This window comes from Hirsutella rhossiliensis, assembly GCF_020360975.1.
Source record: "Hirsutella rhossiliensis strain HR02 chromosome Unknown scaffold00011, whole genome shotgun sequence".
Lineage (NCBI taxonomy): Eukaryota > Fungi > Ascomycota > Sordariomycetes > Hypocreales > Ophiocordycipitaceae > Hirsutella > Hirsutella rhossiliensis.
The window spans coordinates 141,804-168,736 of NW_025408677.1; the positions used below are offsets into that span (position 1 = coordinate 141,804).

A 26,933-nucleotide genomic window follows, 5' to 3' on the forward strand; every position below is an offset into this window, starting at 1 on the left:
GGAACTCCTGAGCACCTTCTTTCCGCCTCTGCCAACGAGGATCGAGCCGGAGGTGAACGTCCGCAGAGAGAAATAGCCATGCCAGACCTCACCTTGCAAGAGATTGAGGAGAAGGTGATGGCGGCGAAGCCCTGGAAAGCGCCTGGTGAGGATGGCCTTCCTGCGATCGTGTGGAAGAAGCTCTGGCACGTGGTCAAGCACCGGGTGTGGACGCTCTTCAGCTCATCGCTCCGAGAGGGCGTCGTGCCTCATCAATGGCGAACGGCCAAGATCATCCCTCTGAAAACCAGATAAAGGAGACTACACCCTGGCCAAGGCGTGGCGACCGATTTCTCTCCTGTCGACGCTTGGCAAGATTCTGGAGGCAGTCGTCGCGGAACGTATCAGCTATGCAGTCGAGGCTCAAGGGCTTTTGCCCGCGAACCACTTTGGTGCACGGAAGCGCAGGTCCGCAGATCAAGCACTCGTGCTTCTGCAGGAGCGAATCTACAAGGCCTGGAGAACGGGCAGAGTGCTCAGCCTCATCAGCTTTGACGTCAAAGGCGCATACAACGGAGTGTGCAAAGAGCGAATGCTCGAAAGGATGAAAGCCCGAGGCATCCCGAGTCGACTGGTCAATTGGATAGACGCATTCTGCTCGGGACGGACCGCGTCGGTGGTTGTCAACGGGCACACATCCGAGCAACAAACCCTGCCGCAGGCCGGCCTACCCAGGATCTCCTCTGTCGCCAGTGGCTTTTCTTTTCTTCAACGCAGACCTGGTGCAAAGACGGATCAGTAATAACGGTGGCTCCATCGCCTTCGTGGACGATTACTCTGCCTGGGTCACGGGGCCAACGGCAGAGTCAAACAGAGATGGTATCCAGTCGATTATCGATGATGCGCTTGATTGGGAGAAGCGCAGCGGCGCCACATTTGAAGCAGAGAAGACATCCTTCATCCACTTCACACGCATCGCGGAGCGTGACAGCGACCTGCCTCTCATCATCAAAGGAAACGATGTCAAGCCGAAGAGCAACGTGAAGCTGTTGGGAGTCATCATGGACAAAGCGCTTCGCTTCAAGGAACACATCGCCAGAGCGGCCGCCAGGGCTGGCCGCGGCCATGTTTGAAACGACTGAAGATGGCTTCGCCACGGATGGCGAGGCAACTGTTCGTCGCGACCGTGGCGCCAGCCATGGACTATGCCTCAAACGTGTGGTCGCACGCGTGCGGGTGAAAGAAGCGGTGTGGATTGGCAGGGCCCAGCGAATCGGAGCCCAGGCTGTCACGGGAGGCTTCCGCACGGTGGCAACGGCAGTGGCCGAGGCCGAGGCCGGCGTGCAATCGTTCCGAGAACGGCATGCTCAAGCGGCAGCGAAATTCTGGATAAGGATGCGGACGCTCCCGAAGACGCATCCTCTGACATCGTTGAGGCTCAAACTGAACAGGAGGTATGCGTCGCCAATGCAGAAGCTCGCCTCGGCGATGGGAAGAATAGATACCAAGCGCCTGGAAGTCATCCACGAGTTCGCACTGGCGCCGTGGGACGAACGAGTGCAGGCAACGGATGAGACAGACCGAGTGGAGGTGCTGAAGTCGGATGACCCGGAGGACATCACTATTGCGACGTCCAGCTCGCAAAGGAAAGGCAAGGTCGGGTTGGGAGGCGTCGTTCGGGATGCTTCCCGCGACAGCGTAGACGAAGTGCTGGCCAGCTACTCCGTCACTCTCGGCTCCAGTGATGAGCAGAATGCCTACACAGCAGGACTCGAGGCAATCGCCACGGCTCTGAGGTGTGTACCTCTCGGTCTTCATGACCGAGATCTCACGGTTGTGACGAGCAACCGCTCTGTCCTGCAAGTCATCGGGCGGCCACGGCAACAGTCTGGTCAGTGCACGATACGGGCGATATACGGATCTGTTGAGTATCTGGCGAAAAGAGGCTGCAGAGTAGACTTCGTTGGGTGCCTGCAAAGAATGAGGAGTTCACCCTTGGGCCACTGGCCAAAATGCAAGCGAAAGAGCGACGCGAGACGAGTGCATCGCCGAACCAGCAACGTTTCAAGCAAGATCAACGACGTTACGACTGCTGCTCAACGAAAACGCTCGCGTTCGTCAGATCCCGGAAGGGGTTGGAAAGCACTCAAAGCGCATCGATAAGGCATTGCCGGGCAAGCACACCCGCAAGTTGTACGACGAGCTAACAAGAAAGGAATCCGAAGTGTTGATACAACTTCGAACTGGCAAATCGCGGCTGAATAGCTACCTCTGCAAAATCGGGGCGGTGGAATCGGATGAGTGCACTTGTGGGCAGTCTGCAGAAACAGTGGAGCATTTCCTCTTTCGATGCAGAAGATGGACGGTACAACGAGAGACCATGCTGCGATATGCGCGCGGAAAGGTGGGAGACTTGTCTTTCTTCCTAGGAGGCAAGGCAGAGTCAGACGACGACAAGTGGCAACCTGATATTGGGGCTGTGCGTGCGACGATACAGTTCGCATTGGCGACAAAACGCTTCAGTATGGACCGTTAACGGGCCATGTACTGATCAAGAACAACCATACTAACACAACAGCCTTCAACGGCAGACCGCGCTTCAGTCGCTGAAGGTAGGACGCTGAACACTTGGAGAAACTGACCTTCAAGCAGGCCTGTCATGTCACAGCGAACGAGGCTGGAAACAGATGGAAAGAAGCGTTGGGCTTTAGGTGAGGAGAAACCATGTATAGTAGGTACGTAGCTTAGCGTAGTGGCTCTATGGGGGAACCCTCCGGGCGCAATACAAAATAATAATAAAAAAAGAGATCTGTGCATGCATGCATTGAGACCTACCAACAAATAATAATAATACTCGGTCCGTGAAGCGAACGCCAGCTAGGCATTGAGGGGCCTCATCATGGAGACGCCGGCTGAGGCCGTGATCATGGTGGGGCGAAGCGCGTCGCCTGCGTCGACACCCGCGAAAAGATCGACACGCGTCGTGAGGCCAAGCACCAAAATTCGAGAAGCCGCGCGACAGCCCGACGATCTGGTGGAGAAGACAACACGCACAACTAGGCTTGCAACGCGCATTGCCTCGGATGATGTCGCCATCAGTGACGCGACTGAGCGGCGCAAAGTTGCCAGCAGCAGCAGTGGCGCGAACGAAGGCCGAGCCATGCTCCAGAAAGTTCTCGAACTCTTGAGCGAGTCACGTCAAGAAACGCAAAAGCTCAGCCGGGCGATAGATGCGCAAAACGAGATCATATCAAGCAACAGCAGATGATCCAGGAAATGGATCAACAAGGGAAAGAGATGAGAGATGAGCTTCGTCACATCCGAGCGCAGTTAGAGACCCTGGCTACGCCCGCATCTTCTCTGCAGAGCAGTCCGCAGATGTCGTATGCGAGCGCTGCAGGGCCATCGCCGACGATCCAGACAATGAACCGGGGCACCGTACCAGCAGCTAAATCGGCACGAACAGCCGTCAGCGATAGTCTCTACTGTACGGTGGACACATCACGAGTCGAAGAAGCGAACAGGTGCCAGACGCAGATCGGCAACATCCGAAAAGCCATAGAGAGCGACATGAGAAAGAGTCAGAGGCAGGAGACTTGGAAATGCGCAGCGGTCGTGACAGACGCTCGAAACCCCGACCGGATCAAAATTTTATGCAGAGACCAAACCGAGTTGAAGCAGGTCAAGGAAGCAGCGCAGAAGACGGTAACTTCGGGAGCCAGGGTACTGAGAGATCAGCTTTACCCTGTCAAAGTCGACAACACCAAGCGTACCGCAGTGCTGGACGCCGAAGGCAACGTTCTGCCGGGCGCAGCTGAGGCGCTCGGAGCCGAGAATTACGTCACGATTGCCAAGATCACCTGGCTTAGCAACAGAGAAAGCCAAAGCGTACGGGTCAATGGTGATCTATGTCACTAAAGAGACGCGCAAAGACTTCTGGACGGCGTGTGGTTCGATGTTGCGGGAGAGTCCGCCTGCACCAATGTTTTTGAACGCCGCGTAGGACCGATTCAGTGCTTCAACTGTCAAGAGATGGGACACAAGGCGTTTTCATGCAAGAAGCCGCAAAGATGTGGCAGATGCGCGAAAGCAGAACATCACCACAGAGAATGCAAGGAGACAGTGCCAAAGTGCGTGCCCTGCGGTGGACCACACGAATCGTACAGCCGGAACTGTCGGGCGCGGAACCCTGGGGATGAGACGCAGGCAGCGTCTGGCCCTTCGGGCTAAGCAGCGGAAACCGCGCTTCAGCTGCTGAAGGTAGGACGCTGAACACTTGGAGAAATTGGCCTTCAAGCAGGCCTGTCACGGAGCGAGTAGCGGCGAGGTTGGTGTAGCGTATGCTGACCCGTGGGGCTTAAGGTGTTACGCATTAATGTATTGAAATGTCAGTAGCTTTTACGTCTAGGCCCTATAGGAGAAATCCTCCGGGTGAAATACACATACATACAAGAGACACACACAGGCAGCGAAATTCTGGATAAGGATGCGGACGCTCCCGAAGACGCATCCTCTGACATCGTTGAGGCTCAAGCTGAACAGGAGGTATGCGTCGCCAATGCAGAAGCTCGCCTCGGCGATGGGAAGACTAGATACCAAACGCCTGGAAGTCATCCACGAGTTCGCACTGGCGCCGTGGGACGAACGAGTGCAGGCAACGTACGAGGCAGACCGAGCGGAGGTGCTGAAGTCGGATGACCCGGAGGACATCACTATCGCGACGTCCAGCTCGCAAAGGAAAGGCAAGGTCGGGTTGGGAGGCGTCGTTCGGGATGCTTCCCGTGACAGCGCAGACGAGGTGCTGGCCAGCTACTCCGTCACCCTTGGCTCCAGTGATGAGCAGAATACCTACACAGCAGGACTCAAGGCAATCGCCATGGCCCTGAGGTGTGTACCTCTAGGCCTTCATGACCGACAGCTCACAGTTGTGACAAGCAACCGATTGTCATGTCCCCGACAATAGCTGCCATGCGCCTATATTGCGACCCCAGATTCGGGCTGCCCGCATCACCTGGCTGGATAATATGAGACCACGTCTTGAGCGAAGGAATGCCGATAGACTGCATGTTCGGGTACAAGTACATCAGCTCTTTCAGCAGCTGGTCGACGTTCTCTGCCGTGTTGTTCGATATGAGCTGCGCCCTGAGGGCTTCTCGCACGTCTTCATCCGAGTTTGTCGAATCGGTCACGAAACCACCACCCTCATCAGTGGTGACACCGACCAGCAGTGGAACCTTGACGAAGTTGCCCTTGCGTAGCTGGTTTGTGGGATAGTCGTGCAGGAAGTTAGGCAGGACTTCCTCAAGGCCCTCGAGGATTGGGATGTCACATGGGCCTCGAACGTACGGTCTGATGACTTGTTGCTTCAACGCCTAAATGCCCCTGAAACGCCGCTCCGAACAGTTATTGCAGACTTCAAAAGGGAGGTTGGGATCAGGAAAAAGGGGAAGCCAACAAAGACCGTCAATCAAGCAGGCCAAACGCCTACAACAACAACAGGGGCCGGGACCACCCGGAAAAAGTGTCCAGCCTGTGGAAGCCACGTCGTCAAGAAAGATGACTGGTGGGTCAATTGCTGGACCTTCAGGGTGATGTTCAACAAGGACCCCTGAGGGCTGGAATCAACCCAAGATCAGAAGGCTCGTATCACTAAGCGCTTCAAAGAGAATCCTCACGAGAAGGAAAAGGCTCTGGCATGGAAGCCACAGATAAAGAGGGATCCGACAACAATATCACGATCCCAAACAACAACGGCAGTGGCAACGCTGGGGGCAAGGTTCATACAGTCTCCCGGGTTCACCACATGCAACAGAACTGCGAGCCCCTCGTTGATAAAGTTATCTACGATTCAGGGGCAAGCGTTCATGTCTTCAATGACCTAAGGTGGTTCAAGGAGGAGTCCTTCACCTGGGGATCAACTGAGGAAGTCAGAGCTGGGAAAATTCCTCCAAGTTCAGGGGTGGGCTCGGCAGTGATTATGCTAGACCAAGGGTTAAATTACACCTTGACAATAGCTATTACATCCCGAGATGCCCACAAGCGTGTTTTCGGCACGACAAGGGATTCAGGCCAAGGTCTATTGGAACCAAATCAACGGCACGCTCTATTACGAGCCTACGGGCCGTCAGCTTACGCAACTGGAAGATTTCGAGGGCCAATACGTCATCGCGAGCCTTGGAAAGGATCGCAATAGTGTTTTCCTTACAAGCCGGAAACCAAGGCCCCGAATGGAGGGCCCGGGTGACTTGTGGCATCGACGCCTTGGGCACCCTGGTCCAGGGGCCCTTGAGAAGCTCTCGATTCAATGCCTTGGCACAAGATTGAGTGGACCATCTGGATGCGAGTGCGAAGTCTGTGCAACAGGCAAGGCTCGCAGGAAGTCTCGCGAGCAGAGCCCACTTTCCGGCCACAAGGGCAGGGGTCCAATTCAGCTTTGACCTACACCCAGGGCCAGTTCCCGGCTACAGCGGCTTCAAGCACTTTGCCCTCTTTACCTGCATGACAACGGGCATGCGCTTCTATTACCTGGTCAAGGATAAAACAGGGGTCCGATCAGCCCTCAAGAAGCTGATTAGGATGATGAAGGCACGCTATGGGATAGAAATGATCATCCTAGTTAGTGACGGGAGAAGGCCCTGATAACGAACGACATGATCGAGTATGTTGAAGCGCTTGGCGCACAGGTCTTTGTGTCAGCCCCATCAACGCCCACACAGAACGGTCATGCCGAAAGGTCAGGGGCTGTGGTCAAAGAGAAAGGAAGGGTTATGATGCTTGATGCAAACCTTCCTGAGAAGCTTTGGCCAGAAACTTACAAAACAGCGGTTTATCTGCTAAATAGAACCCCTTTCGAAGGCAAGGATAACTCATGGAGAAGCCCTTTCGAGCGTTGGTGGACCTACATGAAGGAATACAACCCCTATACGCACACATCAAGGAAATTCGCCTGATATCTCACACCTTCGAGTCTTCGGCTGTGTGGCCTATCCTATGACGATAGAGGCGCTAGAACATGTGAAGTCCCACAAGAGCCAGCCGGCCATGCAACAGAGGGCACATATCGGCTACCTTGTGGGCTACAAGTCAAGCCAACAATACATCGTGTGGATGCCTTCGATTGGGCAAACGAAGCTGCTAGTCTCTGCGAACGTTCGCTTTGACGAGTCGGCGATGTATGACCCGGCTAGGGAAGAAACAGCTGAAGCCGCCTGTGTGTACACATACGATGTGTTGCGCCAAATGGCCGCTGTGGACGTCCCTGACGATGAGGACCCTGACGAAGTCGAGCTATATGGGCACTCTGATGAAGAGGAAAGCCATGAGGCAAGGCCAGCCACGCCAGGACCATCAGCAGAACCCTCCGCAACGACCAGGCAGGGCAAAGAGGTCAGGTTTACCCAAGAACCCTATGTCTCACCTCCCCGCACGGAAGGGAGCGCCGCGGTATCATCCCCGCCACCACAGGGTGTAAGCCCTAATGCCCACTTGCAGCCAGTCCCGTACCACGGTTGGGAGAACAGGCAGCCGAATTCACCCACTTCTAGCTCTCCAACCAGACAGCCCGACGAGGAACCCGTCATCACGCTGGGAACGCCCCTTCGCGACGAATCGAATGAGCCCCTCGCCGACCTGGGGGGTGACCGGGTTACAGAGCTATCAGACTCAGAGCCAGAGGGTGAGCCCGTCGGGGGTGGTCATAGATCCATAACACAAGATGCGGAGTTAGCCTTGGAACCCGAGCCAGAGCCCGAGCCACGGAGAGCTCGGAAGGCTAGGGACACGTCTCAGGGGGTGGACTCAAGCAATATGCTCACAGGAAAAAGAGAGCGCCGCGCGAAGAAGCCCTTCATCAACAATGTCATTGCCAATGCCTCAAAGCACAGGCTCCACATAGAGGATATGCCACCAGTGCCAAATTCCTACAAGGAAGCGATGGCCTCGGCATATGCCCCTGAGTGGATGGAAGGAATGACTGCGGAAATCAGGGATCAAGAGAAGCTCTGCACATGGGTCAAATTCCTCAAGAAAGACGCGGCAGACCAGTTCCTTATCCCCATGCGTTGGGTCTTTGCCTACAAGCTTGATCCACAAGGATATGTGATACGCTTCAAAGCCCGGCTTGTGGTCCGTGGAGATCAGCAGCCAGAAGACGATGAAGATACATACGCTGCAACCCTCCGGGCACGAACGTTCCGCCTTATGATGGCGCTCTGCTGCCTTGAGGACCTTGAGACCGAGCAATACGATGTGAAAACCGCATTCCTTTACAATAGGCTTCGACAAGCAGTCTTTTGCCAGCTCCACCGGGCTTCAATGAGCCGGGGCTATGCCTAAAGCTTCTGAAAGGCATCTACGGGCTACGAATAGCTCCGAAACTATGGTATGAAGAGCTCACGGGATTCTTCAAGAGCCTTGGAGCACAACAGCTCGTGGAAGACGCCTGTGTTATGGTGTATAAAGGGATTATCATCTTCTTCTTCGTGGATGACATCGTCATGATGTATCCTTCTAGTCACAAGGCTAGCTGGGAACACGTTCACAATGCACTGATGGAAAAATACACTATTAACCACATGGGTGAATTACGCTGGTTCCTAGGGATCGAGGTCATCAGGGATAGGGCCCAAAAGAAGCTGTGGCTTTCACAGGCTTCCTACCTCTCTAAGATGGCTCAGAAATTCCACATTAACGATGACAATAACGTTATAGGGATACCCGTCATTCCCGTCACAACAGACGAATTGAGGCCCTACGAGAAAAAGGCTAGAAAGGAAGAAGTACACAAATTCCTATCGATCGTCGGCTCAATCCTACACCCAGCTATACACACACGACCTGACGTGGCTTTCCCAGTCGGAAAGCTGGCCCAATTTGGCTACAACCCGGGACCAAGGCATCAACGTGAGGCTCGAAGGTGCCTCGCATACCTCTATCACACGAGGGATCGATGCCTCTGCTTTACAGCTACCGAATCTACTCGCCGATTCGTCTGTGCCTCGGATTCTTCCTTTGCAGACGACCCAGAAACGAGGAAGTCATCACAGGGCTATGTGTTCCTATTCCTCGGGGCCCCTATTGACTGGAAGGCCACGAAGCAAGCTACAGTCACCACATCGTCCACGGAAGCAGAGCTCCTAGCCCTGACAAGTACGGCTAAGGAACAAATGCAATTTGGTCGCCTTATTGACGAGCTAGGCATCCAAGTGGAAGGACCGACGAGCTATGGTGTGACAACCTCCAGACCATCAGGCTACTCACGGAATTGAGTGCTAGGCTCAAAACAAGCCTCAAGCACGTTGACATCCACAGGCACTGGCTCCGTCAGGCGGTCCAGGAAGAAAGGCTCCGTGTCAAATGGATCAAGTCAAGCGAGAACCCGGCTGACGGAATGACGAAGGCCCTACCCCGACAGAAACACGATGCCTTCGTCCGCCAACTCGGAATGCAAGAGCGACCGACTCCCTCAGGGGGTGACATAGGGGCACTCTTGCCGGGGGATGACTAGGTGTGCAGAAAGCCTAGGAGTTCCACAACACTAAAGAATATGATCTCACGAGTCATCATTACTTTATGGTCTCAACACCATACAAACAGCATTATCACGGCTTTCCAACATAACGAATAGCCTCACTTGTTTATCTGCCGCTACTCGTCCCACATACCCACGTAAAGTGGGTCCTCACCACCTGTCTGTGTCAACCACCTGGCTGTGTCACTTCACCGCTTCAAGCCTCTATCTTGACCTCAACAACGGCACATTATGAAGAATAAAGAGCTTACGCTTGAAGGCGCGTAGCCGAGGCTATTAAAGCCATTGAGGCAAATCCCAATATGTCCCTTCGCGCTGCGGCTAAGGAATTTGGGGTTCCACGCGAACAGGGCTCCTAATAGTGCAAGTAGTGCGTGTGAACACCCCAAACGGCCCCTTCAGTGCGTGTGACGCCACTGGACCAAACTGCCAGTGCACTCGGCCAGGGCGCACTGAACTGGCAGTGCAAGCCCACATGGTCAAACCAAACTGTGGCAGTGCAGACCAGATGGCCAAACCAAACTGTCCGTCCGTTCGTCAGCGACAAACTGCACTGCACTGCGAACTGCAGTTTACACTATCAGTGCGATATATAAAATACAGGCTTGGCGCGCATGATTGAAGTCAAGACGTTATTTCCGCCTTAGGCCGCCCATGTGCCCATGAATCCCTCATTGCTTCAAATGCATCACGTTCTACCAAGCCGATGCTGACTTTCGTCCTCGAGACCTGAATCTTAGGCTTCAGAGCTGACGCGTTCGAAGGTGTCGTGGCTGCCGTCCATGTATCGACACTTGAAATGCACTCGTAAGCTGGTCTCCATTTCGTTGGTTGGGAACTTACCTCTGTCGGAAGTATCAGTGCGCTATTATCCCAAGACCTGAGGCATTCCAGAAGATTGAGTGTTTCGACGTTGATAGAACCTCGCTGATCGGTCACTGATAACTTAGCCTTAGAGAAGAGTCGCTCCGTTTCCGCCGACATCGGCGCGATTGACAGAATGTCTATAGCCATCAAGGATAGGCCGGAAATCGTCGCCGCTGCGCTGGATCCAGCCACCATTTGAGCGGATCCGATACCATGATTACAGGTTCGCGACAGTACACATCATACTCGTCATCATCCATGCTGAAAATCGTAGCCTTCTGCTCTTTCATCCATATTTTGTATCCGTTTGGCCGTTTTGCATCTGGTCTTTGTTCAGGAATTGGTCTGGTAATGCAGCACTGCGAGGCCGGTTTGTATTCATCTCTCCACAACTGCCCAACGCGAGCCTTCGCTCTTTCAATCCACTCTTGCCTGTCTTCCCAGGTCTTTTCCATGTATGTCCATTTGAGAGAAGGATTCAAGACTGTCGCGGCCGAATAGACAGGTGAATCTTCTGTGAGCTCGTAGTAGTCGGCTAATTTTGCCCATGCTGTCTCCATCATCGTGGCTAGGTGAGGTATATCGGTCGTATTTCTGGCTGCTTCGATATGGTGCAAAAGGTAGTCCATGGTAGGTAGGACATCGGAAATGGACTTTTTCCAGCTTTCGTTGGCAATAGTAGCGTCGTGAAAGGGCTCGAGGAATTTATGGATCTCAGCCAAAACAATCCAATCGCACGGGTGCAAGGCATCAAAGGCTTCAACGTCAAGTTCTGCCTAGCAGAGAGTATGGGAAGTGTGACCAGATACTACCCTAAAGACAGGAGATGAAAGCTACGCAGAGGCTCGTTCTGCCCTGGCAACACTTGGATATCTCGTAAGAGCTAGATGGTTTGTAAAATTGAGCAAGAACGCATCCCGCCGTTTAATCAGCGATTGACTCGTTGTAAGTAGGCCAGGAATTAAGTTAATGGTCAAACGTCCAAGTTTAGCTCTATCACACTCGTCACACTCGTCACACTGATGGTGACACTGATAGTGCGCGACGCTCGCACTGAACTATGGGGCAGTTTGACGGGAGCCTCACTGAACCAGCAGTGTGGCGGGAAGCCTCACTGAACCAGCAGTGTGGAGGAGGCCTCACTGGACCAGCAGTGCGTTGCCAAACGGTTACACTGCACTGGCAGTGTGCTGACTAAGCAGTGCAAACTGCAGTGTGCACTAATAGTGCGCTAAACGGTCTGCACTATTAGGAGCGCTGCACGCGAACGACTCCGCTTGCGATTTCACGGCATCCAACCTCGCAGCGGCCATAAAGCAACGCATACGAGGCTATCGCCAGCTCAAGAGGACTCAATCGATCTGTATATCGATCGTCTTGAGCGTATAGGACTTGCGGTGCGGAAGGACTTATTACGCGATGCAGCAAATCGGGTTCTAAGCTCCACGGTCGGCCCTGATGGTACCCGCAACGAACCCTTCGACTCCCAATGCTTTGTTGGCAAAAACTGGATATCCCGTTTTATTAAACGCAAGGGATATCATATTATGAAGCAAAAGGTACTCGATAACCAACGCAAGCTTGCCGAATCAGTCCCGCACGTTACCGAGTACTTCAAGAAGCTCCACGAGACGATTGCCTCGTACGGGATTAACCCGGCTGATATCTGGAATATGGACGAGACGGGCTTCCGTATTGGTATTGGCAGGGACCAAGTTGTCGTCACGAAATCAAGGCGATCGCAATACTTTGGTATTGAGGAAAACAGAGAGTCGGCAACAGCCGTTGAAGCGATTTCTGCCGATGGTCGATACATCCCTGCGTTTTGATCCTATCCGGCAAGGTCCACCTCGAACAGTGGTACGGCATCAAGGAGCTAGATGGCGATACCCTTATTGGTGTTACGAAACAGGATTTACGAACGATCAGCTCAATCTAGCGTGGATTCAACATTTCGATAAGCATGCAAAGAGCAAAGGTGCTTGGAGGCTATTGCTCCTTGACGGCCACGGCTCCCACCATACCCTTGACCTTATCGAGTACGCTGAAGCCCATAATATTGTGCTCTTTGCATTGCCTCCGCATCTTACGCATCTCCTTCAACCGCTTGACGTCGTGGTATTTCAGCCGTATAAACATTACCACAGTCGGGCAGTCGATTTTGCTATTCGCAGTGGTGCGAGTAAAATCACCAAGCTGGAGTTCCTCGCTATGATCCAATCAATCCGCGTCAAAGCCTTCAAGGAGTCTACAATCCTCTCGGCATTCAAAAACAGGAATCCACCCATTCAATCCAAAGCCAATCCTCGAGAGACTCAAAGAGAGGTACGGGACCAGACGCCGCCGACAGAGCTACCTGCAGAGCCGTATTCATCCCCTTTTGGTACCCCCCATACCGTACGGAAGTTTGAATCAGTTGGCCAACGTCTCCTTGAGTTTGACCCAATTGATGATATTGAGAAGGAGGTCTTCGTACATAACCTTCAACGCTACGTTAAAGGTGCAATCTCCCAAGGCCACGAGTTAAAGCAAACGATGGTCGATCTGTACAATACCAAGCTTGCCGAGCAGCAACGCCAAGGCCGGAAGAAATACAAGAACCGCCACCTTCAAAGCGGTGGAGTACTGACTGTAGACGAAGGGAGGGCTATTGCGAAGTCAAAGGAAGATATTCGCATTGCAAAAGCAGAAAAGTTGGTACTGGCAAAGAAAGAGGAGAAAAGGGCGATTGAGCTCGAGGAGCGACGGGCAGCCCGGGCGGCTAAGAAAGCCGAAAAAGAAGCCCAACGATCAGCTTTATAAGCTACAAAGGTCAAAAATAGGTAGACTATTGCGGCCAGTATTCAATTATCGTATGCATCAATTTTTAACTTTTTTTGCCGTTTTATTATTAAATTAAGTTGGCGTTGAAGCCGTAAAGTGACACAGCCAGGTGGTTGACACAGCCAGGTGGTGAGGACCCACTTTACGTGGGTCTGTGGGACAGTAGTTGTCTTCTTCTGTTTTGCACCAGGCCGTCAGAGCCTGCTACAAAAGGGGGTGTGTCAGTGGACCAGGGTAGCCCTGTTAGGGAGGGACCCGGAGAAGGGATTCCTGGCCCATGTAGCAGGAACGCATGAGGACTTCCTGAGTAAGGAAGGCAACCCCTTTATGCGTGGGCACAGCCACGTATGCGTGGGTAGAGCCCATTACTCAGGAGGTCCCCAGAAGTCCCTAAGACCTCCTGTATAAATAGGGCCCAATTATCTATACACCTCCTTTTATTAACTGTACACCAAAAAGTGGATCAACTGTGGCTGGGTCAGGCGCAGTGCCGATGCCGCTAATTTTGGTGCGCCCATTCCCGGCCGGCCAGCTGGCCAGTTCGTGATGCTTGCGTAACAACATCCTGTAACCGTAACTATCAGCAATACCATCAAAACTGAAGCTATTCGCACCGCGTTTCTGCCCTTACGAGCCCGAATCATGGAGTCGCTTACGAAGACACTATTCCCGACCTTCCAGGCCGCGATGGAAGCCGCCGATACCGTTGCTGAGGCTGAGGCTACGCCCTACATTCGAACATCGAAGCGGGATAACGCTGGCCAACGCAAGTCTGCACTTGTTCGTTGTATCAAGGCCGGCCCCTACGAAAATCGGAAGGATAAAGCTGCTCATATCTCTCGTCGTCGCCTCAATACAGCAACCCAGAAAACAGACTGTGAATTTCGCCTCTCGTTGAAGGAAAAACGCGGTTACTGGACTATCTCTTATCTTCACGATGTTCACAATCATCGCCTTGTTGATGACCCGATGGTCTTTCCGAAGTACCGGGCGCTTGTTATCCAGAAGTATCGCGACGACATTATCCGGAAGTTTAATAACAATACCCGGCCGACCGATATTGCTGGCGAGCTTCGTGACCTGGTTCACGACGATCCTCGTTTAGCCGGTATCACGGCTCAAGACGTGAGTAACGCCTTGGCTAGGCACCGTCAGGAAGAACTAGCTGGCCGTACGCCTCTTCAGTTTCTCTACGACCGGCTAGATAAGTCCGACTTCTTTCATCGAGATAGTCGTGATCCCCAGGGCCGGCTAACTGGGCTATTTCTCGCGCCTCGTGCTACCTTCCATCGATGGCGTCAGCATCACGATGTCCTCGTCCTCGACTGTACCTACAAGACGAACCGATTCAATATGCCGTTATTGAATATCTGCGCGGCCACTCGAGATAACAAAACGTTCTCTATTGCCTCTATCTTCTTGAACGGCGAGACCGAGTCCCATTACTATTGGGCTATCTCGTTGCTGCTAGTCCTTTGCGAGAAGGAGTCGATCCCATTTCAAGGGTCACTGTCACGGACCGAGATACTGCGTTGCTTAAGGCGTTAGATAGCTTTCGCGAGCTTCAAAACAGTACTAACCTTCTCTGCACGTGGCATATTAACCAGAATGTCGTTGCGAAATGCAAGCAATTTTCCCTAAGGCATCAAAAATCGGCAATCGAGTCGTACGGGCCCCGGCATTCCAAGCGTTTCTACAAGAGTGGAACGAGATCGTCAAGTCACAAGATGTGAATAGCTTCAACGAACGTTTACGCCAATTTGAGACACCAGGCCGCCACCCGCTTGCAGCTATACAATACTGTTGCAATACGTGGCTAACGCCTTGGAAGGAGAAGTTTGTATCTTGTTTCGTTAATCAATATCGCCACTTCGGGCGTACAACGACCTCGATCGTCGAGGACTTCACTCTCATATGAAGAAGTTCCTTTGGTCCTGTACGGGCGATTTGACGACCGTTTTCCAACGATTCGAACGCTTCTGGGGCCATCAGGCTGCTCAGATCACAGCGATAGAGAATCGAAACCTCCACAAGATATCAACGTTCTCCCTACAGGCGCCGTATATGCCGATCCGCGAGCGAGTATCGTCATATGCGTTAAAGCTACTAATAGATGAGCATCGCAAGATCCTCTAGACCCCGAAGTCAACGGGCCAAACCGCCGCCAGGTCAATGTCCTTGTAATTGGGCTACTAGTCGAGGGCTACCGTGCTGCCATCGAATCTTCGAGTCTATCAACACCAATACCTCCCTTACACTCGACGACTTCGACCCATTTTGGTATATTCCGATCGATACAAGCGCTCAGGGCACAAGCCCTACTCGGGCACCATACGAGCCACAAGTTATCAGGGCTGAGGCCGCCCCAAGGGCTCACTCAACCTCGAAGAGTCACGGCGGTCAAGAACAACGCGGCGGGATCCCTCACATCACGAGATCGCTGAACGGCATGAGCGGGGTGAGGCTATACGACTGCCTCCTCCTCAACGGCACCAGCGGCGATGACGGGTACGGTAACGGCCGCGATGACTTCAACGGAACGAGGGCTGCGGCACATCGAGGAAAACGGCGATACGTACGAGGCAGGCACACGGATGCAACGGGCGTATCAACAAGCCGGGCGTCAAACGCCAGTCTCTGATGATGACGATCAGCCGGTACGGCGGGAGACCCAAGACTGCATCTTCGTCGCCGGCCTCACGGACGATGCCGCCCTTGAGGATGTATGGGATCAATTGGAATCACAGTTAGATGAAGCGGATCAGGCACGTAGTGCACTCGAAGAAGGAGGCCTGTTGTAAACACCAAAGAATAGTCTCATCAGCATAGAAAGCGCAGTACGAATAGCTTCAATTTTGGGTGCCTTATCGTTGAAGGAGAACTGTTACTACCTGGCTCTACTTATCGTAGAGAATGTGTGCATACAAATTGGCGGTATCGGCCCTCTTCGGCCGTCAGCCACAGTTAATCCACTTTTTGGGTGTACAGTTAATGAAAGTGGGTGGATAGATAACTTGGGCCTAGTTAAAAGGCCACCCCGTCACGCTAAACGGCCACCCAAAAGTGGGTCAACTGTGGCTTGGTCGCCGCGCAGCGCCGATGCCGCAAAGGTTCGTGAAGCCGCAATTGAAGCGGCAAAGTGAAGCTGGCCGTGATGCAAATTCAAGTACGTAGGGCCATGTTCTTGGAGTCGTAGAAAACACACTTCCGTCAATTCAAATGCAGCGGTAACGCCGGTAGCTATAGTAGACCCTCTGCACACAATTCCTGCTGTATAGACTCCTCCTCATCCACCTGCCGGTCCATCTCGTTAAAATCGGCTAAAGGGTCGTCTTCATCCTCTATATCCTCACCTCCTTGACGAATTGAGGATATCGGCATTGGCTGCGTGGCACAGCGAATCGTGCCCTGCGTCTCGCCCGGGTCAGTAAGCTCATCGTCAGAGTCAGGCGTGCGGCGTACGGCACGCTGATACGCTCGTGGCATAGCTGTGCCAGGCTCGTACGAATCGCCATTGGCTTGAAGGTATTCCAACCCCCGTTTTGTCACATCAGCAGCGCTGCCGGCGGTGTTGACGGTAGCAGCAGCAGCTTTCCCTCCAGCCTTGCCCCCAGCCTTGCGCTTCTTGCTCGTAGCCTTCGTCTTCGTACTTTGGAGAGCCGCCGGCGCTGTGGACGACGGCGGCCTTGTGGCCTTGCTGCGTTCGTCGGATTCCGCGATATTGTGTGCTGACGGCTCTCTCCGCGTGCCGTTACGACCTCCTGCGGCCTCGAGGTTCAATGAGCCCTTGGGCCGGCCTTTCCCGCGCATAGGGAGTGGATCGTGCGGAGCATCGTTAGGGCTTGTGTCCTGCCACCTCTGGCGATGCCAGAACTCGTCAACGTCGTTCATTTCGAAGGGAACGGCGGCGGCGGCATTGAGCCGCTTGAAAATATCGTGACGGCAAGGGAGGCCAAGACTTGACTTGAAGCCGCACTGATGAAGAAGATCACAGCGGCCGGGCGGCGGCTTTGCTTGGTCGTTTGAAGCGGCATCCCTTGCCACAGCGCGGTATTCGCCCCCTATCTTCTGGAGCGCCCAGTTAGAGAGGTTTGGCCGGATCTTCGCCAAGATCGGTCTAATTGTAGAGGTTGATGTCTTATGTATGGCTTTTTGCTGTGTATTGAGGATCTCAGCCGACTGGTGACGCCAAAAGGCTTGGAACCGTCGGAAAACGGAGGTCAGGTCGCCCGTTGAGGACCAAAGGAACCGCTTCATTGTAGAATGTAGGCCCTCCACGATAGAGGTCGTCGTATGCCCTAGGTGACGATAACGGTCAACGTAATACAGCACGATTTTTTCCTTCCAGGGCTCGAGCCACGTTTTAACCGCATAATCCACTGCTGCCTGTGGGTGACGGCCTGTAGCAGTAAATTCCCGTAGTCGCTGATTGTAGCTTGCCTCGTCAGGGGCATTGACGAGGGCATGCCACTCCTTGAGGAAGGCCGTGAACTGAGGGGCCCGGATAACGCGGTTCCCTTCCTTTGTTGCCTTAGGGAAGTGCGGCCTGCACTTCGTAAGAACGTTCTTGTTGACGTGCCAGCGGCAGAGTAAGTGAATAACGTGCTCGAGTTCTGGGCAGCTAACGAGGGCATTCATGAGGGCAAGGTCACGGTCTGTGACGATGACCCGTGGCATCGGGATTCCTTCCTCTGCTGCTAGCTCGAGCAGGCACTGCAACGCCCAGCGGTATTGCGGTTCTGCCTCGCCGTTGAGGAAAATAGAGGCCACTGAGAAGGTCTTCCTCTCTGCTGTAGAGCCGCACACGTTGAGGAGAGGCATGTTGAAGCGGTTGGTCTTGTATGTGCAGTCCAAAAGGAGGATATTCGCGTACTGCCGCCAGAGCTCAATGCCGCTACGCGGTGCGATAAAGAGGCCGGTCAGCCGGCCCTCTTGGTCACGTGTATCCCGAAAGAAGAAGTCGGAGGTATTGAGTTGATCGTAGAGGAATTGAATTGGCGTGCGGCCGGTGAGCTCTTGGAGGCGGTACGAGGCAATGGCATTCCTCACGTGTTGCCCAGTGATGCCAGCGAGATCCGGATCCTCGTGACAGAGGCCACGGAGGTGCGAGGCGATGAGGAAAGGCCGTAGGCCGCAGTTATATAGGTGGGTGATATGTCCGTGGTGCCTCCGGATAACCTCGGCACGATACCTACTATGTGTGATAGCAGGAGTAAATTCGTGGTTATGGGCTTCCCCTAAGGAAGAAGGCGCTACGACCCAGCCGCCCGGGTGGGTGGACTTGGAGGCCGAGCTATTGGCCTTCCTCACGATGACGCGGAACTCGCACTTGGTCTTTTGAGTGCTGGTCTTGCGGCGACGCTTGGATTCGTGGGCGCCCTCGTCGCCTTGATCCTGCCAGTGGCGGCCCTTTGAGCATCTCAAGAGAATCCATCGTGGATTGGCGGCAGAGGGCTTCTTCGTACGCACGGCTAAGGCAAAGCCTTCCGCCCGGGCAGCAGCGTGGCAGGCGGCGATGGCATCCTGGTGGGATTCGAATTGGAGGGCGTAGACGGCTTCCATCGTTGCGGCGTCGGCGGCAGCAGATTGCGAAAAGCTTCACTTTTGAGACGGTTGCAATACGTTGTGTTACGCGGTTGTAGGAGACGAAAATCTGTTGATGTACGCTATGCTACGTAGGGCTCTACGGAGATGCCCAAACTTTGCGGCATCGGCGCTGCGCGGCGACCAAGCCACAGTTGACCCACTTTTGGGTGGCCGTTTAGCGTGACGGGGTGGCCTTTTAACTAGTACGTATGTCAATACACATCGGAATAAGGGGATCACACAGCTAGGTTCAAGATGTATGTTCTATTTCTAAAGGGTGCAGCCTGAAGGGGCTATTTATACCCGAGGTCTTTAGGGACTTCTGGGGACCCCTGAGTAAGTGCTCTACCCACGCATAGGTGGCTGTGCTCACGCATAAAGGGTAGTCTTCCTTACTGAGGAAGTCCTCATGCGTTCCTTCTACATAGGCCAGGAATCCCTTCATATCGAGGCTGCCCCAGTCCACCGACAGTATCGTAGCATTTCCGATTCTCTGTTGTCGCGAAATTTCGCCTCTTGCTGATCGGTTACATCGTCGTTTCTTTCGCGGCCAATCTGTCTCAACGACACGAGGCAGCGATATGGCCATTATTGCCCAATCTCCTGGCAACGCCGTGACGCGAGTATTCAATGCCCTGTTCGATCCTGAACTTCACTACGGCGAGGGCGACGATATGCCTTATAGGTAACTACTGAGCTGTCGCCACGAAGTCAGCTCCTGCATCTGCCCTAAGTCTGCACTGGCGTCTCCCAAATATGTAGTCCAGTTCATTTGGGCGATCTCTAAACTCGTCTTGTCGCGAAGCACTGTTGCGATTGAACTTACTTCTATTCAATTCTGTCTGACAGCTCTCAACATATATATACGGTACATAGTGGCACGTCCGTGCCACTATCCAGTGACTCACCACTTGTAAGTGCTGCCTAAACATGTCTTGGTCCATGTCTCATACCAAGTCAACAAGCACGTCTGAGATCTTGAGCTCGGGGTGACCATAAGGGGTATACAGCTAAGGGCCCCGACAGGCTAGATCGTAAGGCAGCCTGCAAAGAGTTCTGAGACTGCAGAAAGCTATTAGGAGACCGCATTAGGCAGCCACATAGGCTGTAGAGAGACTGCATATACGGGGGAAGCTGAAAGAGCCCTCGGCGACTAGGGAAAGTCAGTATGCAAAGGGGGGGGGGGGCTGGGGAAAGGAGCCCAGCCCCTTAGATAATATGCCTATACAACTGAAAAGGGGATATCAATAGGGAACCAAGGGATATAAATAGGGAGCCTAGAAGAGGGCATTGCAAGAGGACAGACAAGACGGAATACAACAGAACACACCTATTATTAAAACAATCAATGCCCACTTGCATGCTCTCTTCGTGAGACGTCTTGGGAAAAAGATGGACGTAATATTCAGCTCAGCTGCTCAAGTAATAAAATTAATAATGGAAGCTGGGTTGAGACATGACGCTGCAGAAATCTTAGCTGCCTCACTAGCTATGCTGGTAGGTAGGGTACTTCTAGACTATCTGGGACAAGCTCTGGAAGTGTAGGCATTGCATATTTGGAGAGAATAGACAAGTCTCACATGATTGGCATCACGTCCGTTTCTGCAGCGATTAATGGGAGAAGAACGGCTGTCGCGCCACATCCGAGGCTTTTGCAGCTTTGACTTACACTTAGTTAGCGCCCCCAGGGGTAAGCCAACGGGTATACGTAAGGGGCTCCAGGGACTTGTTTAAGCAGCAAACGCAGCAAGGATCCTCCCTGACTTTGAAGTTCATCGCCCGCAAATTATACCGAGTCTTCTAGCTTTGGCCATTACTCCCTTAAGCTACCAACATGGCCATCAAGACCACTGAACAGGGCCAATCAATCCTATTTTTTGGCATAGGAGACCTACGAGTGCGAAGATTCTTAATGATGCAAGTTCTCGTCATCTTATTCTTCTCTTCCTGTACAGCACTCCTATCCTCCTTGTCAGCAATGAATGCTTGGGCAATACCCCACGCAGCTACCACGGTCACCAAGCATCCATCACCTATCATGAGTCGCCGTACCAACGATACCTAAGTTCCACTGCAAACAACCTACAGGCACCAGTTCAAGATGCTTCTGCGGGTTCTATTGCGCTATTGTGCGCCGATGTCTGGTTTGCTTTGGGTTCCATCGCCGCTATCGACGCATTCTGGATTGTGGCAACGTTCAACCGCACCTTAATAAAAAACTGGCATTATTTTGTTAGCTTACGCATGATGGCGATAGCATCCGTCGCCTCGTTTGTTTTCTATTTGACAGGGAAAGAGACTTCAGCAGGCTATATATTCCAGCATCCTGTATTCGCCTTACTCATATCTTTGGCTGTATATCTGCTTTTCGGCCTCACCCTTCAGAAGTTGCACAAGCCCCCGCCAACCACGGCTGTAAACGCGCACTTTGGCTCTATTCAAGAGTACAGTGCTAGAGTATGTGCGTCAGCATGCGGATGGTGGCCTGCGATACAGGCCACGGTGGTTATCGGAGCTCTTCCTGTGCTACTCACTGCGGTCATGCCTCAAAGATGGTCAACCATTGTGCCATTGGTGGCCATTAGCTTCGAGGTAAGAACATTGTCTCCCCGGGCCCGACTCCTTTCCTACCATAACAAATTCACTTACTGGACAGTTTGATCTAACTTCTGCGTAGTCGATTTTCCTTGCATTCAAAAAAATGGGCAGAGGCCCCGAGTACACCATGTGTGGCGGTACCTTCGTTCAAGCTGTGACGTGTACTCACTGGGGGCTTCCTCAAGCGATGGCGAACCCACGTCTGGCCCTTCCTGCATGGGTTTTCTTGGTCTTGCTAGTGGCTGGACGTCTGATATTAGATCTACACATGTACACGGTTTTTCGCAACTATCCCGAATTCTTATGGGCACACAAGCGAGTACTCTTATCGACCAAAAGTCTGGTGAGTATTTGTGTCGGCATGCTGATTATAGAATGCCTGGGATGTCCAGTGGTCTCTTACTTCAAGTTGATTGTGGTGCCTACATGGTACTCACTAAGTGTCCTGGGCGTTGCGGCGCCTGCGTCATATGGCCTTGCCGTGAGTAAGGTGAAGGTGATATTGTCGAGAAGAAGGGTCCAAGACTTGAGCTTGAAGCCTGACAGCTAGCTGAAGGTGTAGGTACGAGAGGGGAGGAGACAGGGAGGACGTGGCATGCTGACGTGGGGAGAGGGGAACCTATGCTTTAGTGAGTCAGCAAGGAAGAAGATGAAAGACTGAAGAGAGGGCAAGGGCCATAAATGGGAGAATGGTACAGCAGAGAGGGAGCAGAAGAATAATGAAGACATGACCCTAAAAATTATGCCCTCTGCCTTGCTCTCTGTCACAAGTAACTGGAAGATGCCATGTATGTGAGGGTTATATAGAGTCAAATTGGCCTTAACCACTGCCCAAGTCAAGGGGACAAAGGTCCCAGTTATATACACAAGAATGGTGCCCCTGTAGATAGGAGCCTCGCAAAAGCCCCTAGGCCGGTGTTTTCAGCATACAACCAGCTCCTACTAGGGATAGGCTTTCTGAAAGCTTACCTAGCTAGAGCAAGAAAGACAGACTTAGAAGGGTGTAGGTATGGCTCGTCCAGACATACTGCCTGTTACGATCAAGGCCGATATGGATAACCAGAAGGGACTTGGAAGAATAGTTAATTATCGACTTCTTAAGGAAGAAGGGAAGAGGAAGAGGAACTGAAGAAAAGGAGGAAGCGGTCTATATACGTAACGGTATGTGGAAGTGGATACCGTAACACTGCCTCACACCTTATTCTTAGTTGTAAGAACTACACGAAGGAGAGAAACCAGCTAAGAAAGGCCCTAAGAGGGCAGCCGCTAACCCTTCCTATTCTCTTTACAACTGTGACGGCCTAGCACCGTCACACCCCCTTACATGACCCACATGTTGTTGGGCCAACGGCCCACACGTACGGAAGGCATATTTAGGGAGAGGACACCCAGTTGTATTGTTCGGTTCTCCTTTCTCTTCTTCAGAGCAGAATCTTCGTAATAGAGTCCACAGCCTTCTGGCTCAGTCCGTGACCGTCACACTATTCTGCTCTCAACCACGCCATCGCTGCCGAGCGATTCATAAAAACGCCACGACTTTACCCCATGCCAAGACTGCGCTCGGCCGGCCCACTTGAACAGGACACGGCCCTCCATAGATCGCAGCTCCCACGACCCGTCTTACCAAGCATCGAAGACCAAGACCAAGACCAAGAGTCCAAGACCAAGACCAAGACCAAGACCAAGACCAAGATCAAGACCAAGACCAAGACCAAGACCAAGACCAAGATCAAGACCGAGATCAAGACCGAGATTAAGACCAAAGAAACAGTTCAGGGACCATCGAATCGCACATAACCATCCAGGAAGGACAGGGACCTAAAATGGCTGACAGCACCAATCAGGAGGGCAGCAGCGGCTTGTTCACCGAATTGTCTCCCGAGCAGAGACAGCAATTAACCGACCACATCAGCCGAGAAGTGGCCCGTTTGGTCGCCCAAGTACGAGTGACCGAGCCAAGAGACAGCCAATATGGTGAAGATGAAGTCAGCACACCAGGCCAACGGGAAGGAACAGCCTTTGACGACCGCGAAGAATTCCGGCCGTCAGGATATGCGGCCCTTTTAGCCTTCCGGAGATATGAGTCGATGGATGGCACCAACCCAAACTATAGAGAGGGACGGAAACGTCGGGAGAGAAACCCACCATGTTCTCCGGCGAAGGACTCCCTCGTTTGAAAGCTGGATTAAGCAAGTAGAGGGCAAGTTCGAGGAGGACAACGATACTTTCGCCTCTGAGAAGACGCGGATCAACTTCGTGATTACGCGTCTCGAGGGCGCCGCGTATAAGACCGTAGAAGGACGCCACCACTCGCTGACTCGGCCTTTCACAACATTGGCCGAACTAATCCAGGTCCTCCAGACAGCGCACACAAACCCAAACAAAGGCGCCGACGCCCGCGCCCAGCTGCGTGTCTGCAAATACGATTGGAAGAAGGACTTCAATATTTTCTTGGGAATTCAACTCCATGTACGAGGCGGCGGGTACCAACCTTCAATGCAGAAACAGACCCTGTGGGACTCTCTTCCTGCGCCGATCAACCAAGCGGTGGTCGAGAGGGTCTACGATACGAAAGTGCGCTACGAGGACTTCTGTGAGTCAGCACAGCACCAGGTGTTCGTGGCCCGCCACAACTTTTGAACGTCGCCGCATCAATAACCTGTGCTACCGGTGCGGAGAATCTGGGCATATCGCCCCATTCTGTCGCACCCGCAACAACAACACCCGGAAAGGCAGCCACGAAGACCGTGGAGAGCAGCCGGCCCCAGTCAGCGCAGCGACAACCAACACCGCCACGGGCAAGGGCAAAGTTTGCGACCCAGACTCGAGCAGTTCGGAGTCGGAAAACGAGTAGGCCAGGACAAAGTCTCGTTCCTGGCCGACTTGGTGCCTTGCCTTGAGGAACGAGGAACGAGTGACGAAAGGATTTTCTTGCCCTGCGAGCCACAACCCCTTTTTCTCCTCGAGTTTCGCCCCCGGCTTTTGCCTTGAGGAACGAGGAACGAGTGACGAAAGGATTTTGCCTTGAGGAACGAGGAACGAGTGACGAAAGGTTCTTGCCTTGAGGAACGAAAGGATTTCTATGCCGCGCTTTGCCTTGAGGAACGAGGAACGAGTGACGAAAGGTTCTTAGGGTTCCTCCCCGGGGAGAAAAAAAATTCGCCATCGATTTCCCCCCCGCAAATGCCGCCCTCTGATTCGCTGGCGTTCTCGCTTTTGATTCGTCAGTGCCTTGAGGAACGAAAGGACTTTATGCCCCACCCCCGGTTTTGCCCCTCGAAATCCCCGCTTCTGATTCGCTCGGTCGATTGGCTACGGTCATGCCTTGAGGAACGAAAGGACTTTTATGCCTTGAGGAACGAAAAGGCTCTTCTGGACGCGAAAAAAACCCCAAAAACCCACAAACCTACTTTACCCTCGAAACCCTTGGCTTCTGATTGGAGAACCCATCTTGGCTGCTGATTGGAGAGCTTTTAAATCCCGGCTTCCTTTGGTCGCTTAATGATTACTTACCCTTTTCGTCCTAGCCCTTTTGTTTCGCCTTCCGGCGCAGTTCGCCCTCTCCGGTCCTGCCAGCGACCTAACCTCGCGACTAGGACTCAGCTCCTCGTGAAACCGGTTTTTGGCCTTTTCCGACCAAACCCTCTCCCGCACCCCTGACACGAGCATGGTGCCGTCCAGCGCCCTGCGCCCGGCATCGCGATAGCTACACGTCCAGGCCCGTGCCTTTAGAGTCCAGGAATCAACGTCTAGCCATCCCGAGGCCTCGCGGACAGTCTTGTCGCTCAGCTGGCCCAGCCTCGCTTCTGCGTCTGTCATCTCGTCTGGCACCTTGTTGCCCACCAGGTCCCTCTCCCGCAATTTCGAGACCAGCATAATGCCGTCCAGCGTCGGGCAGCGAGACAGCTGCACGTACAGGCTGTACGGGTCGCACTGCGAGACACGGCGCGTCCGTCGATGTTTGACGTCCGCGTTCCCCGCAGCTCCAGAGCTACACGCTCGAGCGTCCTGCCCTGCACTTTATAGTCTGTGCACGCGAAGGCTGCCGTACAGGGCAGGCCCTTTCGGCTGACGTCGTTCTGCTGCCACGGCCTCTTTCGCTGGCACTGTATTTTGACCGTCATGGGCGTCAACAGGACCGTGCCTGGCGGCATCCCGACGAAGTGAACGTCGTTCGTCGTCTCCGACTCCAGCATTATCCCCGCCGGCGGCCGAAATGGACCGTCGTGTCTGCCGTGATACGATGCCCCGGGTACGACTTGTCGAGGACGACCTCCAGCGCCGTGTAGCCGGCGCCGTTCACCAGCTTTAGCCCCTGATGGGTGTTATGGTTCACGACGACCGGCATCCCCGGCACGAACATGAAGACGGCCGGCACCGGGATCGCGCTGTCGTCGCCCTGGTTCAGCATCATGATGGCCTCTTCCTCCGTCGGCAGGGCCTCCTTCCACGTATGATCCGAGATGAAGATGCGCATCACTGACCGCTGCTGGGCCCGGAACGCCAAGCTGGCCTCCATGTTGAGGTTCCACCGGTTCCTGTTCAGCGGCGTCACCACGGTGATGCACGTCTCCCACGGGATCCGCCTGCCTTCCCGGTAGCATCTTGAGTTGAGGAGGTCCAGATCCGAGCGGTCCTGCACGCCCAGTCGAATCCGCCTTAGCAGCCTCTGCAATTCCGGATCTCCGCGGCGCGCCTGCTCGTCCAGCATGACCGTGGTCGTGAATCTCTTCCACAACGCGTGCGCCTTGTCGTGCTGGTGCCGTGTCTCGGCCTTGAAGGAGCTGTCTACGTCCCACGAGACGGCGGTGCTGGGGAGGAGGATCGAGCGTTCTTGGACGGGGCGGAATTGGTGGAAGTCTCCGCAGAAGAGGACGATCGGAATACCTCCAAAATCCTGGTGCGACCCGCGCAGCCGGCAGAGCTGCTCGTTCACCGCGTGTAGCGTCCGCGCCCCGAGCATGCTCACCTCGTCGATGACGAGCACGTCCTTCTCCTGCCAGTCCATCCGGGATTGCCCGTCGACGAACCGCTCCGCCTGTTTCGGCAGTCGCACCCCGTCGAGATCCTTGGCCGCGTTTGCGGCTGCCGCGAGATCTTTTGAGACCCGTGGATTCCCGTGAACACGGATAAGATGATTCCCTTTCCCAATCAGGTCTCCTTTGAGGAGGCTCGCGACGCCACTCTACGCACCGGGAACACATCTCCAGGCTCGGACAACATCACGGTGCGGATGCTTCGCGCTGTCTGGCATGCAATCGGCAGTCTCGTCCATCAGCTGTATCAAGGCTGCCTCACCATTGGTCACCATCCGAAACCTTTTCGGGAGGCAGAAGTGGTTATGATCGCCAAGCTAGGACGCAGAGATCTGTCTACACCCCGCGCCTGGCGCCCCATCTCCCCTTTTGTCTTGTCTCGGCAAGGGCCTCGAGCGGCTCATTGCACGGCGTCTAGCGTGGGGCTCAATCCACTTCGGCGTACTACACCCACAACAAGCCGGCGCGCTCCCGAAGAGGTCGGCCGTGGATCTCGTAGCTGCCTTGGTTCACGA

General features: G+C 53.8%; 3 protein-coding genes across 3 annotated transcripts; 1 reads left to right on the plus strand and 2 right to left on the minus strand.

The window, feature by feature from the left end:
* Positions 1 to 7,020: 7,020 nt before the first annotated feature.
* HRG_08802 (reverse transcriptase (RNA-dependent DNA polymerase) domain-containing protein) lies at positions 7,021 to 8,313 on the plus strand (the record flags this gene model as incomplete). The annotated part of the gene is made up of 3 exons (XM_044867273.1): positions 7,021 to 7,446; positions 7,540 to 7,654; positions 7,796 to 8,313. 3 exons carry the CDS (start codon positions 7,021 to 7,023, stop codon positions 8,311 to 8,313), a joined length of 1,059 nt encoding a protein of 352 aa, XP_044717294.1.
* Positions 8,314 to 16,438: 8,125 nt separating this feature from the next.
* Positions 16,439 to 18,760, minus strand: HRG_08803 (MULE transposase domain-containing protein; the record flags this gene model as incomplete). The annotated part of the gene is made up of 1 exon (XM_044867274.1): positions 16,439 to 18,760. One exon carries the CDS (start codon positions 18,758 to 18,760, stop codon positions 16,439 to 16,441), a length of 2,322 nt encoding a protein of 773 aa, XP_044717295.1.
* Positions 18,761 to 24,905: 6,145 nt separating this feature from the next.
* On the minus strand, positions 24,906 to 26,693 carry HRG_08804 (PIF1-like helicase domain-containing protein; the record flags this gene model as incomplete). Its single annotated transcript, XM_044867275.1, has 4 exons — positions 24,906 to 24,962; positions 25,037 to 25,315; positions 25,605 to 26,467; positions 26,576 to 26,693. 4 exons carry the CDS (start codon positions 26,691 to 26,693, stop codon positions 24,906 to 24,908), a joined length of 1,317 nt encoding a protein of 438 aa, XP_044717296.1.
* Positions 26,694 to 26,933: the final 240 nt, after the last annotated feature.